Source organism: Primulina eburnea, chromosome 6 (genome assembly GCF_022965805.1).
Source record: "Primulina eburnea isolate SZY01 chromosome 6, ASM2296580v1, whole genome shotgun sequence".
Classification (NCBI taxonomy): domain Eukaryota; kingdom Viridiplantae; phylum Streptophyta; class Magnoliopsida; order Lamiales; family Gesneriaceae; genus Primulina; species Primulina eburnea.
The window spans coordinates 21,427,426-21,452,411 of NC_133106.1; the positions used below are offsets into that span (position 1 = coordinate 21,427,426).

Genomic DNA, 24,986 nt, shown 5'->3' on the forward strand with positions numbered 1-24,986 from the left:
ACAGTCAAGATACAGAGAAGAAGAAAAAATATACTCAAGCTCTGTATAGTCTTGAATTACATGATATATGTTTGGTAGATGAATACATTATGTTATTCACCAAATATAGATGGAATTCAGGAGTCGAAGAAGATATAGCTATGCAGCTTTTCTTCGCAAAAATGCCAAGCCCTTGGAGAGAAATGCTCATAAGGGAATACGTACCTGGAAATCCAGATACTCTGGCAAGAAGAGCCTCTTTCCTCAAAGGAAAATTGGCAGAATGGTGTCATATGGCAGCATTACAAAAGAATTATAAACGCCTAAGGGGTATCAACAAAAGAACTCCTTTGTGTTGTAAGGAAAATGATCTTCCAACTATTATTGGAAGTAAACCACAGAAGCATAAAAGGAAAAGTTTTAGAACTCATCCTTATGCACGAAGTGGAAGGAGTTCTTGGAAACCAAGAACTGTATGGTCTAGACAGAAAGCCAGATCTTATAAATCTGGACAAAGAAGTGGACCATCAAGGAGTAGGATATCATCCCAAGCATCGAGTACATCTCAAAGCACAGGAAGAACACCTACCAAGAAAACTTTCAGAAGAGCTCATACTCGGGCTAATGAAAGTTTCAAGGACTGTAATTGCTGGACATGTGGAGCAAGAGGTCATATTTCGACCAACTGTCCAGAAAATGAAAAAAGAGGTATTAAACGCTTTGATCCTACCCCGGATATTGAAGAAGCAGTTTATTACCAAGATCTTATTCAAGTATACCGATTTGAGGATATTGCCTCAGATGAAAGTATATATGAAGAAGAAGAAGTTTTAAGTCAGGAAGAATCTGATGGAACAGAATCGGAATCTGACTGAAGACGAGGTGTTTCGACACGAAACACATGAAGATCTGTCTGGGTTTTTCAGCCAGACAACAATATCTCATAACATGGTTCAAAGAATCATGAGAGAAAATCCGAGTCTACAGAGATATCAAGGTTTCTCTGCAGGACAGGTAGAAAAGTTCTTAGGAAATCTTGGCCTAAGAAAAAGAAAGCATCATCTAATCTATAAAGTTTCTAGAAGGGAAATGGCAATCCCGATGGAACTTACAGGAAATAGAATGGAGATGCAGTTAATTCCTTCCGAAGAAATTAAGGAGGAATTACAAAAACTCAAGATAGAAGTAGCAAGGACTATGTCCTGGATTCATATCGGAGCAATCCAAATTATGATAAAGGCTACTTTCAAAGAAGGGATAGATTCACCAATTGATATTGCTATATGCGATAAAAGAATGGGGAATCTACAAGATTCAGTACTGGGAACAATCTCAGGAAATCTCTGTGCAGGAAAAATTGTAGGAGTAATATATCCAAGGATAGCCTACAACCTGGTAGATCGAGATTTCAGCCGAGCCTTGACATTGCATCAGAACTTCAAGGAAAAAAGGCTGATGAAAGAAGGTAATAGACCATATTCTATTACCTATCAAATTTCATATGCTCTATCTAATACACATCATTCTGAATTGTTTATTAGAAACGAGTTTATTGAAATACCAGAGATATTCGGAAAAGTTGCACAGGCAATTTATCCAGAACGAGTCGAGTTTCCTTTAATACAGGAAACAGATATCCAGATCCAAGACAAACCGATTTTACAGAGGAATCAAAGTCTTAGATTGGAATCAAGAAGACTATCTTTTCAAGGAGATAGAATTACAAGTTACAGATGGGATAAAAAGCCTGTCATAGAAACCCAACAGGAGCTAAAAAGTTTTTCTACAATAGGAAAACTTAGATGCCCAGAAGGGTGGAAAGAAGTTGAAATAGTATTTGATATTACGAAACAAAGGAATCAATTTTCTTGTAATACCATATACTATTTGGAACAACCTACGATAGGAACTTACCAAGGACTGATTAATATCGGGGAATTGGCAGTCTATATCCAAGGTATTCCAGGGAAAGAATCAGATCGACTGATTCTTGGACTAGAGTTTCTTGAGGAACATAAACCTTGGAAACGTCTGAAGTATGGAATGGAGTTTATGGCAGAGGATAAAATGTGGAAAATCCAATGACCACAAGTCCATTCTCCATATACATTCCAGTAGGAATGTTATATGAACAATATAAAGCAGAATATTTTGCAGCTTATATTGATTCAGGTGCTGGAATATGTACAGCAAAACGAAGAGTTTTTCCAGATAATTTGGAAGAAGAATTACCCAAGATTGTTGGAAGAGATTTTTCCAGAAGAATCTTAATTCTATGTAAAGGGATTAAGATGACTGAAATCATGATTGGCGGTGCTGGTCAAACACCTTGGTACAAGGTAAAGACACCACCAATTTATTTTCATGATACAGGAGCTGACATATTGTTAGGAAATAATTTCCTACAAATGTTCAAGTCCTATACACAAGAAAATGAGACTAGAAGATTAGTGTTCACAACACCATGTGCTCACAAAATCATAGTCCAGAGACTTAGAGAGGCATTTTACAGAAAATTGCCAATTCAGTTTCGCAGCAAGCGTGGTGATTCAGGAAAACTTCTGAACCCAAAAATGAAGGATTCTAGAAGGTTTGGGGAAACAATGCTCCAGTTAAGAGCAAATAAGGAACTCCAACCAGAAGATATAGAATTCCTTAAGATAACTCTACAGACAAATGAAGTAGAGTTTGAATCCAAGGTATCACTGGAAGATGTCAAGAAGAGGATCAAAGAAAATTATAACAAAGATCTCTTGGCATGGTGGGACAGAAATCAACTCAGGGCTTGCCTTAAGATCAAGGAAGGCAAAGAGTATGAATTTGTCCGTTGTAAACCCATCCCAATGAACATCACTGATCAAAAGGATATGCAGATTATAATCAAGGAACATTTGGAACTTGGTTTGATCAAAGCAGGTATGTCACCATATAGCAGTCCAGGTTTTCTGGTAAGAAATCATGGTGAGATTAAACGAGGTAAACCCAGATTAGTTATTAATTATCAAGAAATTAATAAAATTCTGGAGTTTGATGGGTATTTTATACCAAGCAGAGAACATCTAATTAGTTGCATACGCAATGCAAAGATATTCTCTAAATTTGATTGTAAGTCCGGATTTTATCAGATTCGGATGGAGGAAGGAAGCAAGAAATTCACAGCTTTCTCCACACCTCAAGGACATTATATTTGGGAAGTGTTACCAATGGGATTGGCTAATTCACCCCAGATATTTCAAAGGAAAATGGATATTATTTTTAAAGATTATTTTAAGTTTATGTTTGTTTATATTGATGATGTTTTAATAGCATCTAAAGATATGAATGAATATGTTAAACATTTGGAGATTTTCTCTAATGTTTGCAAGAAAGAAGGACTGGTTTTATCTGAAAAGAAAGCATTCATTGCTACAAGAAAGATTGAATTCCTCGGAATAGAAATCGATGAGTCAGGAATAATTCTGCAAGACCACATAGTTGAAAAGGTGCAGAATTTTCCAGAAAGTCTCAAAGACAAGAAACAACTTCAAAGTTTCTTAGGAGTTGTTAATTTTGCTGGGATGTTTATAAAAAACCTAGCAAAACACAGGAAAGTGTTCAGTCCATTGTTGAAAAAAGATGCTAGATTTATATGGACAGACGAACACACAAAAGGACTTATACATTTAAAGGAAGTTTGCAAAAATCTTCCGAAAATGGCTATTCCTCAAGATGAAGATGATCTGGTGTTATATACTGATGCCAGTGATCATTGGTGGGCAGCAGTTCTTACTAAGCTCACCTCAGATGGAGAACAACCATGCAGATATTGTAGTGGGTTATTCTCAGATGCAGAAGCCATAAGATGGCATATCAACGAAAAGGAATTTTATGCAGTAAAGAGGGCTTTTGAAAAATGGCCATTATTTCTACTTGCAAAGAAATTCACTTTGAAAGTTGATAACACTCAAGTTAAAGCTTTTTTAAGGAATAGAATTGAGTCTAAACCTGAGAAGGCTAGATTATTACGATGGCAAGCACTATGTCAGAATTATATTTTTGATATTGTGATAATTAAATCTCATGAAAATATTCTTGCAGATTTTTTAACAAGAGATGGACAGCATTGACATTGATGCTATTATCAAGATGCAGAGGCATTTGAGGGAACACCTTGAAATGATTCAAACCGAGTTTAACAAGTTGGCCGTTAACGCAGAAGTTGCGGGAAGGCTACAACAAGCTGATAAGAGAATTGTCTCTGATCGAATTACAGGTTGTTTACAGGCATATACTCAGTTATGGTCTGTAATGCAAAGGCCTATCCTCCAAGGCATTGAGAAGCCATTGGTTTCTCAAATGGAGAGTTTTCGAGTACAGGACTCTATACCTGTAGCGGGGGATTCAAATACCCCTTGCACAAGTGTTAAGTCGGGATCATCACCAGATGAGTCGGCCAAAACAAAAATTGAGACTCCTGATCCTTATCTTGAGTCCTCAAGTCAACCCTTCACCTCGGCGATCGAAGAGGGAGAGATCAACCTTAGGCCTCGTATTGACAAAGGCAAAACTAAGGTTGATACTAATGAAAGTGTAATTTCTCCATTTCAGATTTATCAGCAGAATTGGGAGAAATTGAAAACACGTATTGGCATTAACCCAGCTACAAACAGGGTTGATGTTTCAGGAAAATATCCCAGGGTATGGATGAAACAAAATTCATATCCAAAGGAGGTCAAGGCATGGTATGAATTCGGGGCTCTGGCCTCAGTTTATACTACATCACCCAGCTTTCTAGAAATTTCAGGTCTACCGAAATGGATCCAGGAAGCTGTTCATGAGACTTGGGCGAATAATGATTATTTGTCCAGAGGAGATGTTTTGGAGCTATACTTTTTCAGTGCAGCACCAGAACCAGCAGGAAAAGGTTCTCATGAAGCCTTTCATTTCATCAAGCTAAGGAGGCCGGATACCAATGTCCAAAAATTTATCAAGGATCCTCCAACAGAAGAAACACCCCTGGTTGCTTCAATCTCTGAAGATGATATGTCTACCAGAAGAGCTTGGGGTTTATGGGTCTGTCTTATCGAGATGGACAAAGTCAAGTTTCCGTTCAAATTCTATAATCATTCAGTGAACGGATCATTCCTGTTAAATACCATGACAGGAAAAACTACAAGTTTTGCAGAAGATCTATTCGAGAAAAAGAGAAATCTTTTGTGGAACAGCAAGCTGCCGGCTAGTAAAGAGACTCGCCGAAAATTCTGTAACATGGCACATATGGGAAGATGGTCAGAAAACATCTGCCTTGAATGCCAAAACCAGAAGGAACCTGAATTCGATAAAGGATTCAAGCCGAGATCTGATCGGAAGCACTTTACCGACACAAGCACAAGTGGAGAGGGACCACAATCACGTTTTTCTCGAGGACTAGCGAAAGCCAAAGATTCCTCGACAAAATTGATAATGGACATGTGACTCACCCACTAACCAAAAGAAGGACCACCATGTGAAGAATCATGTGGGTGGAAAAGGACAAGGACCATTGAATACCTAATTTAAAAAAGGGAATCCAATGAACCAAAGCAAGACAACTGGTCCCGAAATTTTCATCTATAAATAAAGATAGATTGGAACCAGTAAAAACATACCAAGAAAGAAACCTAAAGAAAAATGTATTTCAAATATCTGAAGGTTTTGAAAAGAAAACTCAAGTACGAGAGAAGTGAGCTAAAGGACCTCAGATCAATAGCTCAAATGTACCAAGAAAAGGGGGATGAAATTACAGCTGATCTTTTTCAAACGCATTCCTACTGGCAATGCGGTGAAATAAAAGAATGGGAAAAGTTGATGTCTAGATTAATCATCTAGAAAGAGACAAGGCAGGAAAGGACCACTCAACCACTAGAGGGTCCCTAAGCAAGTTGTAAAGGCTTATGAAGATTTGAAGTCCGAGTTTCAAATCAGAAGGAAGCCTTCTATAAATAAAGAAGCAGAAGGAAGATGAAGGCATCGATCAACCTCTTCATTTTTCTTCAAATCTATTTGTAATATTTTCTCTTTCAAGTTTTATGTGTTTAGTGAGTTCAGCTACTATTAGTAGCTAAACAAGTTTCTCCTCCTCTACAGGAGGTTACTATGTAATAAATTAATGGTTGTGTTTGAATAAAAGAAATCTTTGCTCTAGCCCCTCTCATGTATTATTTTCAAAATTTTATTTTATATTGTACACCCTAAGGTAGGAAACGAATTAGGGTTGTGCCAAGTGCTGCTGAAGGAATCTGCGTCAGTAACCATCGGTTGCGATCGCGTGGTTGGGCTGTGAGGAGCAGTCTGTAAAATACGGTGGATATAACCCGGTGGTACTCCGGTCAAAAAGGTATAAAATTAAATTTATTTTACGGAAGCATGATGGGCCATTAATTTAAATAGAAAATCAATTATTTAAATATATAGTTGAGGGGTAATTTGGGAAAATGAAATATAAGAGGGAGTTGAAAGAAAGAAAAGGGTCAAAGGGGTACTGAACCCCAACTTCCCCAATTTTAAATATTATTGTTTTAAATATATGGGTAATTTGTTTTTGGGGTGAAGTTGGAGCACTTTGTTTTACCAGTCATGCATGTAATTTGTTGCGCATAAGTAAAATCAATAATAATCATATTCCAGCAATTTGATTAGCTAAGACAAAGCCAATAGCAATCACGAATAATACAATATCGATCATCGATTTTTTGAACTTGAACATCTAATTTACTGCACATCTATCATTTTTTCACCATTTTAATCATTTTTTGATTTGAAGTTAATATCGTACTTATGTGTTGACTTTGACATGAGGCTAGCGTATAAATATGACATCAACATTTCTCATTAAAAAAAACTAAAATTACCAAATATTGAAAAATATATGATTAAAATTACAGTTTTTCCTATTTTATTTTTCATTGACGAAACAAATCTATGGACATATATGCAACTTGAATTGGTCATATTTAGTTCAAACTCGACTCGCTGTCTCAAATAAACAAGTCACTTAAGTAGCTTTAAACCCGGCTCTAATATTCTTGAAAAAGAGTATTGTAATATTAAATCATTTTGATATGGTATCGAAATTGAAGAAAAATCTCAAATCACTCGTGTTTCCTGTCACGTAAAGGAATTCTTGCAAGAAAAAATATAGCATCTATGTAAAGATAAACACAAATTTGATGATTGCCTCATATTTGTGATTACATAATAACAATTATAGGAAAATTACCAAAACTCATGTACAATCGATAACAGTTATCGTCAAACCGTAAACTAAAACCAGAACTATCTCCCAAAACCGAAATTAAAATCGTTTTTCCGATTCCAAAACCAAAACCGATGTCATAAACCAAACCGTAAGTGAAATCATGTAATATCCAAGCTTGATGAACGGTACGGTTTAAGATTTCTATTGTTTATGGACTATTTGGTTAAGTTTAAATATAGTTTTGATGTTAAGAATTGTGATTTATGGTTTATAGTATTGTTGGTTATACTTGATATGTGGTTTTATTGTAGCGTCGTTGTGGTTTAATTCATGGTAAATTGTAAGTTGAGCCAATTGGTATGAGGCCAATTATAATGGTTAGATGAGATATAGAGGTGCAACTATCTTGTTGGGAGTGTTGCCGAATTATGAGGAGAAGCGACATGCAATTCGTTTTTAGATGCTAAGCTTTTTGTTGGCTTCAGGGGAGACTGCACCCGCGCTGGAGAAGACACCGCACCCGCGGTGATTGGGCAGAGGCGGCAGCGCACCCACGGTTGGAAAGGTACAGCAACCGCGGTCGCATTGTTTCAGATTTTTGGCTGAACTCCAGTAGGCAGGTCGCACTTGCGGTAAGAACTCAGCGCACATGCGGTCGTCACTTTCAGATTTTTTTGGATATGGTTCAGTACACGCAGCACACCCGCGGTCCAGAACTTAGCGCACCTGCGGTACGTGAACAGTAAAAGCGTGTTTTCGAGATTTAAGTGTTATAATTACAAGAGTTGTCCTCATTTCTCTCATTTCTCCCTATTCTTCTCGGTTTTCAGCTCAAGGGAGACTAGGGTTCCTACATGTCTTTCTTTCCTTTATTTGATTCAAGCTTTTTGTTGGGTTTTGAAGTTAGAACAATATTATTTTGGGTTCAAGGAGCTAAGGTAAGCTTGTGGCTTTGATTATTCTTTGGATTTTGATGTTGGGAAAGCATGGGTTTGTTGATGGTGTTGATTTTATGGCTTTTATGATATGGTTTGTGATTGTTGAGATGTTGATGGTGCAATTCATGGTTTATTGTTGTAGGTTTTCTACCAAGAGATTAGATTCAAGGTTTCCAAGTGTAGTAAGTGGAATTTATTTCCTTGTGCTCACATGGTAGTATATGTATTGTGTTTCAATGGTTTTAACATGTTATTCCCTTCTATTTTATTCATATTATGTATTGATACACTTTGTCAATGGTTTTAACATGTTATTCCCTTCCATTTGATTCATATTATGTATTGATACACTTTGTTGTATATTAGAGGCATTTTTATGTCTCAATTATGTACATGGAAATACAAGAGAAAAGAGTTTTCAAAGTGTTTGATTTAATGCCAAAGAGAGACTTCAAATTGATTTATTGGATTGATAGATACATAGTCAGAGATTGCATGCAATTAGTTGATCCACGACCATAGGCTTATATCCCAACAGAGTATCGATTTATATCGAAGAGATATAGGTACAGAGACAGAGATACTATTTAGATATCAATCCAACAGAGAAAAGAGAAATAACATCGTTATGTTCATGTGCTACTATATTATTCAAGTTTCAAGAGTTAAATGGTATTTAATGATTTCAAAGTCATGTTTTACAGAGTATAATATGTATCCATTGTTATGTAAGAGTTCCATTTGCTGAGTTTTATATCATTTCAGTTATTTCATGTGATGCAGATAAGAGCGACGAGCCGGGATGTTGATTGGAGCCGGGGTCATATGCATACCAAGATGGAATGAGGAAAGATATTTTGCTAGCATTTTGGACATGATCAAAAATGATATTTTGTATTTTGACGCAACATTTGATTGATCATGTATATACTTTTGATTGTAAATGTTTTAGGTCAAGAAAATTTTAAATCCTTCCTCCCTTCAAGTAAATTTTTTAATTTCCGCTGTGTTACTTTATAAAACTGGTCAGAGGTGTTACATTTAGTGGTATCAGAGCACCGTTCTTCGGACTAATGCATATGACTTCGTCTACTTTCAACAGTCCGGGTATGTCTTCTTCTTCATCTATTTATTGTTATTAGTTGATATGTATTATGTGAGCACATTATAGGAGTAATGCCTCCTAAGAGGAAGGCTTCAGAGGGTGAGGATAGCTCCTCATCGAGAGTTGTCGACGAGTTCGGCAAGTTATTGAAAGATCAAGCCAAGGTCCATAGTGAGCAGATTCAACAGTTGCTCCGTTTGCAAGGTACATGCCAAAGTAGAGGCCAAGTTGCTCAGGCAGTTGGAACCGATGGGATATTTACTGCTTTCAAGAGAATGGATCCGCCTGAGTTTGCAGGAAGCACTGATCCATTGGTGGCTGTAGAGTGGATCAAAGCACTTAAGGCGATTTTTGATCATCTCAATTATGAAGACAAAGACAGAGTTGGTTGTGCAGTATTCATGTTAGTCAAAGCTGCACGTATTTGGTGGAATGCTACCAAGGTAGGTGTTGATGTTCCGACAATGAAGTGGCAAGATTTCACGGATCTTTTCTATGACAAGTACTTCCTAGATGCACTTCGAGATCGGAAGGTGGTTGAGTTTTTAGAGCTTCGTCAAGGAGGTATGAATGTCGACGAGTACATTTTCAAGTTCGAGGAGGGCTGTCTGTTTGTCCCGTATATTGCCTCCAATGACAAAGACAAAGATGCTCATTTCATTAGAAGCCTTCGAGCAGAGATCAGAAGAGACATCAATATGTCTAAGGCGGTGACATATAAAGAGATTGTGGCTAAAGCCTTGTTAGCCGAGCAAGACGAGAAAGACATTGCCAGAGAGAGACAGGCGAGACAACAGGCTATTGCTCAAAGAGGTCAAGGTTCGAGCCAAAGAAGCAAAGGCAGTTTTAAGGGGAAAGTCAAGATGGAACCGAGTTCTAAAGCACCGACAGTTCCATTTGATCCTGAGAAGCCATTGTGTCCCAAGTGCAATAGGCATCATAGGGGAGAGTGCAGATTTGGTACTCACACTTGTTACCAATGTGGTACTGAGGCCATATTGCCAAGGACTGTCCAAGAGGATCGAGTAAAGAGAAGGTTCAGGGTCGCATCTACACCATGACGAAGGAAGGTATAAACCATGACTCTTTTGTGATCTATAGCACTATTTTAGTTTCATGCAGAATAGCTACGACATTGATTGATACAGGTGTTACTCATTCTTTTATGTTTGAAATATTTTTGAGATCTTCGGGTTTAGTTCCTTCTATTCTTCCCCTCCAGTTTAATGTTGTATTGCCTTCTGGGGATGTGTTGTGCCCGACGTCTATTGTGTATACGTGTTCTGTTCAAATTGATGAGCGAGTGGTTTTTGCCGATTTGATTGTTATTCCGATGGTTGCGTTTGATATCATACTTGGCATGGATTGGGTATCAACCTATCATGCAGTGATTGATTGCGTTGCTAAGACGGTGAAATTTACAGATGATGTTGATAAAGGAGGTATGCTCGCCAGTGCAGGTACTTCGCTCGTCCTTCCTTTTATTTTCTATCTTGAGGCTAAGAAGTTGTTGTTTAGAGGTTGTGATGGGTTTTTGGCTTTGATTATTGATATGGATAGAATTGTGAAGTTAAATATTGATGATATTGATGTGGTAAGAGAGTTCCCTGATGTATTTGAGGATGATGTGCCAGGTTTACCGTCGGACAGAGATGTAGAGTTTGTGATTGATCTAGTTCCGGGTATGGTTCCTATTTCTAAGGCTCCGTACAGAATGGCCCCTATAGAGATGAAGGAATTGAAGACGCAATTGCAGGATCTTTTGGATAAAGGTTTTATTCGGCCGAGTTCTTCGCCTTGGGGAGCTCCGGTTCTCTTTGTCAAGAAGAAGGATTGGTCTTTGCGGCTTTGCATTGATTACATAGAAATCAACAAAGTGACTATCAAGAATAAATATCTGTTGCCACGAATAGACGACCTTTTTGATCAACTGCAGGGGGCTACAGTGTTTTCGAAGATTGATCTGCGATCTGGCTATTATCAGTTGAAAGTTAGAGAGTATGATATCCTAAGACGGCGTTCCGGACCAGGTATGGTCATTATGAATTTCTTGTTATGTCATTCGGTCTGACTAATGCTCCTTCAGTCTTCATGGATCTTATGAACCGAGTGTTGAAGCCGTATCTGGATAGCTTTGTCATTGTTTTCATCGATGACATATTGATCTATTCCAAGACCAGAGAGCTTCATGCAGAGCACCTCAGAGTTGTTCTTCAATTGTTGAGAGAGAAGAGGTTGTATGCTAAGTTGAAGAAATGTGAGTTCTGTTTGGAGCAGATTTCTTTCTTAGACCATGTTGTCTCGAAGGATGGTATAGCTGTTGATCCAGTGAAAATCGAGGCGATTCAGAAGTGGCCTATACCTACCACTGTATCAGAGGTACGCAGTTTTCTTGGTTTGGCGGGTTATTATCGTCGTTTTATTTCAGATTTTTCCAAGATTGCCCTGCCGTTAACCAATCTGACGAGGAAGACTGTGAAGTTCGAGTGGTCCAATGAATGCCAAAGTGGATTTCAAGAGTTGAAAGATAAGTTGACGACAGCTCCAGTACTTGCATTGCCCAATGGTTCAGAGGACTTTGTTGTTTATACCGATGCGTCGAAGAAAGGTCTTGATGCAGTGCTGATGCAACGTGGAAAGGTTATAGCCTATGCTTCTCGTCAATTGAAAGACTACGAGAAAAATTATCCTACGCATGATTTGGAGCTAGCAGCTGTGGTATTCGCCTTGAAAATCTGGAGACACTATTTGTATGGCGAAAAGTGTGAAATTTTCACGGACCACAAGAGTTTAAGGTACTTGTTTTCTCATAAAGAACTCAATATGCGTCAGAGACGGTGGTTAGAGCTTGTCAAGGATTATGATGTGACGATTAGTTACCACCCAGGGAAGGCGAATGTTGTAGCAGATGCATTGAGCCGTAAGTCAAGTTCTACTTTGAGTTCGATGATTCAGAAGCCGTTGTTGTTAGACTTGCAACAAGAGGAGATAGCTTTGATAGTCCTAGGAACAATTGCTCGCTATTCAGCGTTGGTCATTCGGGCTACATTGACAGGACAGGATCCGTAGAGAGCAGGTCAATGATGTACAGTTGACAGAGATGAGAGCCAGAGCAGAAGAGAGAGGTAATTCAAAGTTTGGGTTGAATGGAGATGGTTTGATGATATTCAGAGGCCGTATTTGCGTGCCTGTTGGTGATGATATTCGACGAGATGTCTTGACAGAGGCACATACCGCGCCATACTCGATACATCCAGGTGGTACCAAGATGTATCAGGATCTTCGTAGTTGGTGGCCAGGTATGAAGAAGGATATTTCCATATTTATTTCTCAGTGCCTAACTTGTCAGCAGGTAAAAATCGATCACTAGAGACCTGCTGCGACATTGCAATCATTATCGATTCCTCAATGAAATGGGAGCATATTACAATGGATTTCGTGGTTTGTGATCCTAGAACGCAGAAAGGTTATAACTCTATTTGGGTTATTGTTGATCGATTGACCAAGTCAGCGCATTTTCTCCCAGTCAAGACAACGTATTCCATGAACCAGTATGCCGAAGAGTACATAGCAGAGATTGTTAGACTTCATGGTGTTCCTGTGTCGATTGTGTCTGATCGTGACCCTATATTTACTTTAGAGTTTTGGAAGAGTTTGCACAGAGCCTTGGGTACACGGTTAGCATTCAGTACAGCATATCACCCCCAGAGCGACGGTCAATGAGAGAGAGTTATTCAAATTTTGGAGGATATGCTTAGAGCTTGTACTATTGACTATCCTGGTAGCTGAGATTCCAAATTGCCTCTTGTTGAGTTCACGTACAATAAAAGTTATCAGGCGACGATTGGCATGGCACCGTATGAAGCACTTTATGGCAGGAAGTGTAGATCTCCCTTGTATTGGGATGAGATTGGCGAGAGGAAGATGTTGGGTCCAGAGTTGGTCCAACAGACAGCTGATGTTGTTGCTGTTATCCAAGAGAGAATGAAGACAGCACAGTCGAGACAGAAGAGTTATGCGGATGTCAGACGGAGGCCGTTGCAGTTTGAGGTTGGTGATCATGTGTTCTTGAAGATAGCACCTCTTAAAGGTGTGATGCGGTTTGGCAAAAAAGGGAAGTTGAGTCCGAGATTTATTGGTCCATTTGAGATTTTGGACAGAGTCGGTGATCGAGCCTACAGTTAGCCCTACCGCCAGATCTTGACAGAGTTCATAATGTTTTTCACGTCTCCATGCTCAGGAAGTATATTGCGAATCCTTCCCATGTTCTTCGCCACGAGCCATTGGATTTGACACCGAATTTGACGTACCAATAGATTCCAATCCAGATCCTGGATCGCAAAGTTAAAGTGTTGAGAAACAAAGAGATCGGCATTGTTAAAGTCCTTTGGAGGAATCATTTGATTGAAGAAGCCACGTGGGAACCAGAGGATGAGAAGAAAGATAAGTATCCTGAGTTGTTTGCGCAGTGACGTCAATTTCGGGGACGAAATTCCTTTAAGGAGGGGAGATGGTAATATCCAAGCTTGGTGAACGGTACGGTTTAAGATTTCTATTGTTTATGGACTATTTGGTTAAGTTTAAATATAGTTTTGATGTTAAGAATTGTGATTTATGGTTTATGGTATTGTTGGTTATACTTGATATGTGGTTTTGTTGTAGCGTCGTTGTGGTTTAATTCATGGTAAACTGTACGTTGAGCCAATTGGTATGAGGCCAATTATAATGATTAGATGAGATATAGAGGTGCAACTTTCTTGTTGGGAGTGTTGCCGAATTATGAGGAGAAGCGACGTTGCGATTCGATCTTAGATGCTAAGCTTGTTGTTGGCTTCAGGGGAGACTGCACCCGCGCTGGAGAAGACACCGCACCCGCGATGATTGGGCAGAGGCGGCAGCGCACTCGCGGTTGGAAAGGTACCGCACCCGCGGTCGTTTGTTTCAGATTTTTGGCTGAACTCCAGTAGGCAGAGCGCACCCGCGGTAAGAACTCAGCGCACATGCGGTCGTCACTTTCAGATTTTTTTGGATATGGTTCAGTACACGCAGCGCACCCGCGGTCCAAGACTTAGCGCATCTGCGGTGCGTGAACAGTAAAAGCGTGTGTTCGAGATTTAAGTGTTATAATTACAAGAGTTGTCCTCATTTCTCCCCATTCTTCTCGGTTTGCAGCTCAAGGGAGACTAGGGTTCCTACATTTCTTTCTTTCCTTTCTTTGATTCAAGCTTTTTGTTGGGTTTTGAAGTTAGAACAAGATTATTTTGGGTTCAAGGAGCTAAGGTAAGCTTGTGGCTTTGGTTATGCTTTGGATTTTGATGTTGGGAAATAATGGGTTTGTTGATGGTGTTGATTTTATGGCTTTTATGATATGGTTTTGTGATTGTTGAGATGTTGATGGTGCAATTCATGGTTTATTGTTGTAGGTTTTCTACCAAGAGATTAGATTCAAGGTTTCCAAGTGTAATAAGTGGAATTTATTTCCTTGTGCTCACATGATAGTATATGTATTGTGTTTCAATGGTTTTAACATGTTATTCCCTTCCATTTTATTCATATTATGTATTGATACACTTTGTTGTATATTAGAGGCATTTTTATGTCTCAATTATGTACAAGAGAATACAAGAGAAAAGAGTCTTCAAAATGTTTGATTTAATGCCAAAGAGAGAGTTCAAATTGATTTATTGGATTGATAGATACAAAGTCAGATATTGTATGCAATTAGTTGATCAACGACCATAGGCTTATATCCCAACAGAGTATCGATTTATATCGATGGGATATAGGTACAGAGACAAAGATACTATTTAGATATCAATCCAACAGAGAAAAGAGAAATATCATCGTTATGTTCATGTTCTACTATATTATTCAAGTTTCAAGAGTTGGATGGTATTTAATGATTTCAAAGTCATGTTTTACAGAGTATGATATGTATCCATTGTTATGTAAGAGTTCCACTTGCTGAGTTTTATACTCATTTCAGTTATTTCATGTGATGCAGATAAGAGCGACGAGCCGGGACGTTGATTGGAGCCAGGGTCATATGCATACCAAGATGGAAGGAGGAAAGTTATTTTGTTAGCATTTTGGATATGATCAAAAATGATATTTTGTATTTTGACGCAAGATTTGACTGATCATGTATATACTTTTGATTGTAAATGTTTTATGTCAAGAAAATTTTAAATCCTTCATCCCTTCAAGTAAATTTTTTAATTTCCGCTGTGTTATTTTATAAAACTGGTAAGAGTTGTTACAAATCATAATTTGCATAAAGTTGAAGATGTAATGACAATTTAATTTAATTAATAACTTAATTTATTTTAATTTAGTTTGACCCTCAAGTTATTGGAAGACATAAATAAATAAATATTTGACACTTATTTTATTTATATTTATATTTATATTTAGTAAAAAATTAGACACTCGTAATATTAGTTTTTCACAAACCTATAACAAGATGAAAAAGATACAACAACTCAAGATATCGAGAATCTAAGATACTAGTCTATTTGCAACTTCAGAAAAATTTGCAGATTGCATCCTATAGACAATATGATTATTATTATCTGCAGACCAAAAATAGCATTCACAGTTCCACAAGGTAAGATGGAGATGGCCTTAGATAATCACTTCTTTATTTTTCTATACATGGAAAAAGACAGGCTCGAAGATGAAAGCTCAATTTACAATTGTAAGGGACACTCTTGTAAAACGTTGATTCCATGTATGCACATAATAAACAAAATGACAAGCCTCGATTTGAATGGATTGGTCATACGCCCAACTTCTATATGATAATCTCTCTTTTCTCTAGTTACGATATGTTCTGTTAACCTCAAATATCAAAACTGAACTGGTGTGAAGGATGTCTGTACAGTTGATTATTCTCTGGCCCGACTGGGAGCTCGGCGGTTGATGGCATTAAATGCAAGCCATACGGAATTTATAAGCTCCTCAACATCATGGAAGCTGAAATCAATTACTCTCTTGACAGAAGCAATGGCCTCTTTATTCTGTGACTCCTCAAACTTTACGTGAGCAGCTTTATACGTATCTAGCGATTTTTTGGCAGCTTCCATAGCAGAATTTACATCTTTTGTCTGCAAAAGAACTCTGATTTAAATTTTATAGCCCAGATGTACCCAAAGAAAGAAGATGCATTCTATCAGCATCGACTCTACGGCCAATCGGTGGACCCGAAAATTTTACAGTATACCCTAGAGATGTAAACTATATTTGCCAATTTCTAAATGAACAAATACTACAGAGTCGGATGAAATGTATGGGTATCTACTGCTGTTACCACACCAAAATTAGCGACATTTATTAGTTTTTATTTAGAATATACAAAACATAATAACATAATTATGTAAAGGGTAAACTAGTATCAAACTATATAACAATTGTGATTTGAAGGTTTCCTGAAATTAGAAGAAACATAAATTAACTTGTGCTATCTACATATTTGATAGTTTAACATCACAATGTTCATATTCTGACTATAACATTGCTGCAAAGTGAAATATTTGATTACTTCAGGAAGCCTCATTTCCAGTAATGACAAAGTTCAGACAAGTACCCAAATATAGTTCTACATCATTACCACATTCAAATCAAAACAAGTGCTAGGAAAAATACAGGCAAATGGCATAACCAGGGTCAATACACTTACAAAGTCAAGCAGCCGAGCAAAGTTCATGCGGTTGTGGGGAACCATAACATGATTCAAAGCATGAGAATCATTGCCCTTAGATGAAGCGGCCCCATCCGCAACCACTAAATTGTTTAAGTTATCAACATCAGATGCCGAAGATGATGGAGATTCACCTGATGATGATAAGGCCACGATTAATGTCCACAAGTGTCGCATGGAATCAATCAAGACACCAAAAAAAAAAACAATCAGAACAGAGAGGGAAAATTAGTTATTAAGTAACACTATTTCATTGGTCTTGAGATAAAAAAAAAAGTGAGTATGAGAGAAGCTTGTTATATAACTTTGTTTCCTGAATGTGAATAAAGTGTGATATTAGTAAGGAAATTATATGGAGGCTCTTGAAGGTAATTATTACAGGTGGGATTACTACATGAATAGAGAGCCATGAACCACTAAATAATTCAGTAGACCCACAATGCACATGCTTGTATTCATTTAATGAGACCAGACATTAAACACGTAAAGAAATAGAAGACAATCGTGGTACTCATCATTCATTTTTCTGGTGCTGAATGAAACTTAGATGCATATGGCACACACCCCTTGGTGCCAATTTAACGAAAATTTTACATTTGAAATTGTAAATAAAATACCTTGTGGAAGCATCTGCATACTTGATTGCAAATAGAGCCAAATTCGGCGTGTACTCCTGCTTTTGCAGTATACTATCTTCAGATAAGCCACTTCCACACATTTATAGGCCAAAGCAGCAGCAGCCAGTTCACAGCTTTTTTCATATTCATAGGCACAGGTTCTGAAAATCATATGAAGTTTATTGTGAAGCTAGAAAATACCCCTTGAGAAAGAAGCTTCAAGACAATAAAAGATATTTGAATGATTCTAGAGACTAAAATCAATGCTTTAAACATGCAATGATGATCTTCCACATCAAGTTTTTTATACTCTAAAAAATATTTTAATAAACATGATACTGAACTTCAACTTCAAAGTATAATCAGAAAGCTAACAATTAACTCCATAGTCTCATAATCTACTTTTCAGCACAAAACTTAAAGAGCGGCCCCCTTACATTTGACACCTCATTACCGCAATTTCAAAAATCAAATCAAATCAACTCTTCACTCCTCTAAGACATGCAAGCAGGTCCATAGATACGAGTAGATTATACCAAATGTTCACTGCTAATTTGACCATGCAAATTTGAAGATTGAACACTAGCAGTCCATGTTCAACTGGCAATATTTGAAAAAAGAGAGAAAAACAACACACAAAAATAAAAAACTGATCAAATAATATCCAAAGTTGGAAGTAACTAACGACTGAGCCATATACTTACTCGCAAAGTTTGGCAGCAGTAACATAGATTTGAATAAGATTAGTCTCCAAATTTTTTATACTTCTACCGTTGTAGGCCTCTAAAAGTGAAGCTCCATGAAGAAACTTAATGGCAGCTTTTAAGTATTCATAGTTACTTTCAGAACCAAAACCAGAAGTCTGCAAAAGTTATTGAGAGAAAAAGTAAGGACATGTGGCAAAGCATGAGGATTTTGTATATCACAAGAATCAAATAATCGACATTTCCACGATTTTTTTTAAAACAAAAGGAGGCGCAAACAGATTAACAAGCAATCTGGAAGACCATAACAAATAACCACAGATTAAGAGGCAATCCAAAAAGACCTTGATCAGATTGGCATGCGATTTAAGTTCTTCAGCTTTTTTCAAAGCATCCTGAGCTTCTTTTAAGGCAGCAGATAGAGGAAGATTGGTAGATATTTTCATTTTCTAAGCTTGTTTCTAAAGCAGCAGGATTACCGCGATGAACAGATTTTATGCTAGACTCGTCGGAGAATGAGTGCTTCACATTGCTCAACACTTCAGAATGCACATGATAATTGTCATCAATATCTGTCTCTTCTTTCTGTTTTTCCTTTAATTCAAAAATTTCTGAGCAAGTAGATGGATCAGAAACCTTCTCTGCCGACCTCTCACCATGTGTTCTATTCCTCTTTCCAGAGTTCTGTTGATCTGACAATGCTTTAGTTAAGTCCATGCTCATTTCCTCCTTTCTATGAATGCAATTAACAAGTAAGCTGGGGGAACACTGGCCACATTGTTCCAAGACACTGCATTTGTTATCAACCAAAGATGTCGCACAAGGAAGGTTGCCACTTGATATATGTTCACCACAAAGTGTTTCCGCGGCAGTACTTTCTCGAAAACCAGCACTTTTTTTCAATAATTCCACATGACGAACGCCAGTGGTTTTCCCTTTCCGTGTTATCCCCAACTCAGAATTTCTATTCATGCCCAAAGATTTCTTCCCACTGCCCATTGCAGAAAATTCATTTACTCTAGAACCAACCTTACCTGCACTCTCCAATGTAACTGGTAAGACCTGATTCAGATATGGCATCCTCATAGGAGATGAGGAAACTGATTCCTCAGGTGAGCTTTTGACCTCCATGAGACCAACTCTATTTTTACGGGAGTCAGAAATCTTGGAGCAGCTTGAAGTGGCAGCCATTGAAAATTCTTCACAACACAAATCCTTCCTCAGCTCATCTATATCCTCCTTGGTCAGTGATAACTTCACTTTAAGATTCTTTGACTGTTGTTTTTCCTTAACAACACTGTTAGTTGATTTTTCATTATTTCTAGACAAAATAACTCTAGCTTTTGCAACCTGCCTTTTTGATGAGTCATCACCCTTGCTTCTTTTGAACCCATTATCAATCTGAGATGTTCTAGACTTTTGTACTCTCTGAAAATCAATATCCCTTTCCTCCTTTTTTATCGATTGCTGCGCCTCTTCTCGATGCTCCCTGTTGAATTTTCTTTTCTTTGTAGATACTTCTTTTCTATTACTTGCATTTATGTCAAAGAGCTCGCCATATGGTAAATCCTGTATCTGGTTTTTCTGTTTCTTCACATGAATATGAACACTGCCCTTTTCCCTAAAGCTTGAATCTTTTCGTAAACTTAATCTCTTCTCTTCTTTTACAGGTTCCTTACGTGGCAAATCAGAATTCAAATCGTGGTCAACCCAATCTAGGTTCCCACCAGAAACCTGGAAGTTGTCCACGTTAAGAGCACCCTTACTTTTAATCTTTTTCATCGTCCCTTTAACATGTTGAAAAGATTCTCTTTCGATTATTTCTTTTCGGGTTTTCAAAATCTGCAAGATTTAATATTCAAAAATTAAAGAAACAAATTCATAATTAAGATAGAAACAAAAATTGACAGCTTGAACAAATTACATACCTTCATGCATATTCTCATCTTTTCTTTTGTTCAATTTACCTAAACTGATTGCTGACTTTTTGGGATGTTGCAATTTGCATTCTTTAGTTGCCTCTGGTCCTGCAAGAGGCTGATTCACCTCCTTCAAATTAATGATATTCATGGAATGGTGTTGGAAGTTCTTTTGAACATCATTAGAAGGGACTGGACAGCTCAAGCAAACGCTGTTTGAACTTTCTTTCAAATTTTGCCTCTTAGCTTGACAAGCCACTTTATCAGAAGTAAAGTTCTGGTGGTTGGGAGTAAAATTATGGGCTCCAACTGAAGCCACTCCGGGCACAAATGTGTCTGCATGAGCTTCATCATTATAGTGCTTCTCGGGGACAGGAACTGATAATGAAGCGCGTACAGCATTAGTAGTATCGTCTTCACTAACGTCACAACTGTTCATTCCTGGACTGAAGATCAATACAAATTAACTCACAGTTAGGTTTTACTGCAGTTGACTTTATAACAGAGCGTGTGTTGGAACAAATACATGATGAGAAAGAGATTTCGGCATATGCATGTGCTGAACATTGAATGAGAGAGTTCCATGCAACGCACTTACAAAACTGGACACAAGTGGCAATAGAAACATAATAACTCCTCCCAAAAATGCACATCCTGTTTGACCATTTAATCAAGTGACAGCTGTCTAAATTTTAAATTGGTTTACTTAAATGTTTAATATTGACAGTATTTTATGCCTGGTTTTCCCAGATGATTGACTATGAGAACTGATTTCCCGTGCATCCATTGCGGACAGCTATGTGAGCACCGCTGAGATAATATCACCCTATTAGATGTGATGAAACTGTACATCCAATAGGTGGATGTTACCTCAATGGTACTCATGTAAGTGCCCAAAGTAAGTGCCAGGAGAACAAACCTCGATAAACTATTGTGTACATTTAATTATATGTGATATGAGCTACTGCACAAGAGTCCTCCGATCTAAAGAGCCGTTAAAGTTTATCTTTGAAGCAAATGAATCTGTCTACACAAATGAAATAAAATGCACACACATAATGTCCAAACATGAGCAACCAAATCAATAAAGAAGCTTACAGCCAGTTAAGCATGCTGCAAACCCACTTGTCTGGCAGTTGTTCAGACTCTGTACCATATGGTAGAAGACGCCACGCCTCACAATGGTCACAACAAACCCAATTTTCCTTTATTAATACAGGATCCATCGTTGTCCCCTCTGTCCCAGTGATGATTCCTTCTTTAAAAGGTATTGCTTCAGCAGGAGGCTCAATCACATGAGTTTCGGAAGTAATCTTGTCTGTGTACTTTTTATTACTTGATCTCCCCTTAAATTTATCAGCATATCCAGTCTCTTCCTTCACTGCATCAAGATTAGAGTTCTTTAACCTGTCACCAGAAGGCCTTTCCAACAAATGATTAGAGTTATCCATATGTTCAATACTGGTATCTAGAACATCTTTCCAGTTGAGATTCACCAAATTCCTTTTCTTTCCACTGTTCTTGACTTTTGGTGCTGCACAACCACCATTCCTCAAAATAACAGCTGATTTTGATGCTAACTTGGCACTATTTTGAGTGGCTTTTGGCTCCTGTTCGCCAGATTTAACTTTCATACCAACTTTCAAACTGGACTTATTCATGGCTACTTTAACACTTTCACAATCAGAAACATCAGAGTAAGATTTAACTCTGTTCCTGCTATCCTGCCTATGATTAACTGAAATATCATTCTCAGAAAGTCTTGTTTGATCTTTGCCAAACTTCTGTCCATCACTACATCTGGATTCTTTCTGATCGGACTTACTATAACTCTGGGTTGGTGTACAGCCCAAGGAAGCATTCTCGACCAAATCACTTGACACTGATCTTTCATTCAGCCTGTCTTTACTTCCTTTCCTCTTCTTCAATGGAACAACCTTTTCAAAGCCCCTAACGTTATCAGGTGGGACATCCATCTCAGAGACCCTAACAACATCAGGTGGCCTAACAGCTTCTTTCTGAGGCTCATTAGCGCTGCAGACTGCATCAGACAAAGGTCTTGAATTCAAGCCATTGAGAGGCTGAAGTCTGCATCCCAGGGTCTCACTTCCCGAAGTTTCCTTCTTCAAATCATTCAGATATGGAATACGCTCGTTTTCAGACTTCTCAAAATTTCCAAATTTAACAGCAGATTTTTCTTTTTTCTCCTTTAGAATATCTTTGTTCTCGAACCCAAGGGAGATGGCAGAACTCCTGGGGTTAGTATTATTCCCACTTCTTGTAGAAGATTCAGTATCTCTGCCCAAGCTCAGAAAATCTTCACAAAGAGGTGAAAGAAGAGAATCACCAGAAACTAGGAACGAAGTCATTATCTGTTCGAAAAGATTCAGAAATTAATGCTAAGTGACACAACATATCAACTAGAACGAGATTACTAGAAATTCTTTGATAATAATCGGAGAAACCTTAGGTATATGATGATAACTGTTAAATAATCTTGAAATAACCATAGTAGAAAAACAAGAAGGGAGATAAATGAGAAAGTGGTCGCATTAATAACCGCAGTGGGGAAAAGGAATAGTACCTGAAGAATCTTTGCAGGAGATTCATAAGGAGTCTCACAATGTTCAAGCCTAAATCTGGCACCCTCCTCGGGACTAACTTCCGTGGACGAAGATGGAGATGTAAGCCCGAGATTGTTTATTTCGGCATTATATTGTGCCATCATCTCTGAACCCAATTTAAGACGAACCTTCAGTGTTCTCTGCTCAGTTGGATTATCTGACTTACTTCGAGGAAGTTCAGCTTTTCCAGTAAACGCCTCGGCATCTTTATGAGAAGAAACAGATGTGTTTTCTTTAATTGACCGATCCTTAGAGGAAACTTTAAAGTTTCTGGAAGGAACAATACTTGTGGAAGAAGAAGAAAATCCATTCCTCTGAGCGGCAGGAGCATCACTTAGTTGGATAGAATTTGGGGCAGTACCCTGACAGATTGACGTAAACCACAAAGCTGACTAAATACGAACCAAAGAGGAAAACAAGACATATTTGCAATATGTTTGTATACATCTTGAATGAAAGTATCAGAAAATCTAGGCCCACGGCAATTTTGAACCTTGTGGGAGGATTTTGGCTGTGATGGCACTAAAGGAGAACGCTGGTGCATGGGTAAAAATGAACCATATCCACCAAATTTAGCCCCTAGAAATGCACCAAAAGTTCAAGCGTGCGGTCAATATTTTCCAATAGGAAAAAGAAACAAACGTCTCATAGAAACAACACTTACCCAAATTTTCAGCCGAAACCCCTCCCTCAAAATCTTTCTGAAAATGACCCAGTAAACTTTGAACCCTGTCTCCCTAAAATAATAGAGTTTCAAACAGTAAGTATTGTTGTCAGTGGGAATGATTACGAGAGCAAGATATCAAGATCATAAGAGGAAGCATCGATCAAAGTGTTACGAAATGCAGTACTAGAAAGGCGTAAAGTAGCTCATGATCACTATCAAAACATGTATTAGCAGACACTGAATGAAACTGAGTTTGCAGTGAAATGAAAACCTAAGAGATAACACATTTAACTGCAATGTGGTCAGTTTACACTGTCAAAACTTACATCGAACAAGGGTTTCTTTTCAAATGATCATTAACATTTCGTAGTGCCAACAAGATCATAAGAACCGTATTTTTCAACTTCCACCTCATGACACTATTAAAAATAGGCTATCATTCGATTTCTTCAAACAAACATCAGAACTTCTCCATTCATAAGAACAGAAGCACTTTCAATCCACTCGGAAAACTGAAAAGATAGAAGTCATTTTTTAGCCTCGGAGGTTAAGTGATTCAACTATTCAATATCACTAGTTATACTTCGATTAAGCATTTCAGAGACTAACACCTGGCCATTTAATTATAAAATCATATCAAACACTGTAGGATCAGTCATCATCCATACGCATTTCAAATTCCCAATTCACTCAAAGATAACTCCTTTCTATCGTAATAATAGTAGTGATTGTCAACAGCAGATAATGAACTCTTACAATGTAAGAGAGAGCAACGTCAGGGTTCGTTCTTGTATCGTCCTTGTAGTAGCAAGCCTCTCCTTCTTCAAGCTCTGGCGCTTGGATCATTCCAGGCCCACATGCCCAACTCCCCATATTAGAAAAACTCATCCCAATCCCTACACCAAAAGCTAAAAACCCTAATTCACCACCAATTTTTGAAATCCAACGTATCACTCTTCAATTAAAAAAATCAATTTCAACAAAATAAAATACTCCAAGAGCCCACCAACAGACACCCTTGATCTCCCTAATTCACAAAATTCGAAAATCCAATCCAAACCCTACTTGATCATCTAAAATATATATAAAACAAAAGTGTATATCAGAATTTTACGCCAATAAAGAACTGTCGATTCCAAGAAGAGCGAATGCAATAACACAGAATTGATGATCTCTTTTTCTCCCTTGAAGTGACGATTGTATGGAATCTCAACACAATGCTGATTTTTTTATTTCTGTTTGTTGAAGTGTGCATATGTGATAAATTTTTGAGTCCGAGAGAGAGGAGGTTTTCCTTTTTTCTTGTGGTTTTTTTTTCCCTTTTTTAAAATGTTTAAAATCTTTAGATAAAAGATTTGAATTAATCCCGAATCAAAATTTTAAATATTTATCTAACGTTTCTACAAATTTAATAATTATTTCACAAAATTAATATATAACACGTGGGTCGGAAAAACTCGTAACAAGGACGAGATTTCTGGTTTTTTCGGCTTCCATTGTGTTTGGTTCGTTCAAAAT

The 24,986-nt window shown here is 37.8% G+C and overlaps 2 protein-coding genes across 2 annotated transcripts; one reads left to right on the plus strand and one right to left on the minus strand.

The window, feature by feature from the left end:
* Window positions 1-8,271: 8,271 nt before the first annotated feature.
* LOC140835379 (uncharacterized) lies at window positions 8,272-11,200 on the plus strand. The gene is made up of 4 exons (XM_073200871.1): window positions 8,272-8,315; window positions 8,917-10,198; window positions 10,627-10,698; window positions 11,175-11,200. Exons 2-4 carry the CDS (start codon window positions 9,310-9,312, stop codon window positions 11,198-11,200), a joined length of 987 nt encoding a protein of 328 aa, XP_073056972.1. The 5' UTR covers window positions 8,272-8,315; window positions 8,917-9,309.
* Window positions 11,201-15,836: 4,636 nt separating this feature from the next.
* On the minus strand, window positions 15,837-24,777 carry LOC140835380 (cysteine-tryptophan domain-containing zinc finger protein 3-like). Its single transcript, XM_073200872.1, is given in 12 exon segments — window positions 15,837-16,344; window positions 16,917-17,071; window positions 17,555-17,715; window positions 18,259-18,416; window positions 18,603-18,692; window positions 18,694-20,100; window positions 20,182-20,623; window positions 21,276-22,549; window positions 22,762-23,163; window positions 23,247-23,380; window positions 23,466-23,538; window positions 24,225-24,777. Coding segments are annotated over 12 exon segments (4,647 nt in total). The 5' UTR covers window positions 24,357-24,777; the 3' UTR covers window positions 15,837-16,125.
* Window positions 24,778-24,986: the final 209 nt, after the last annotated feature.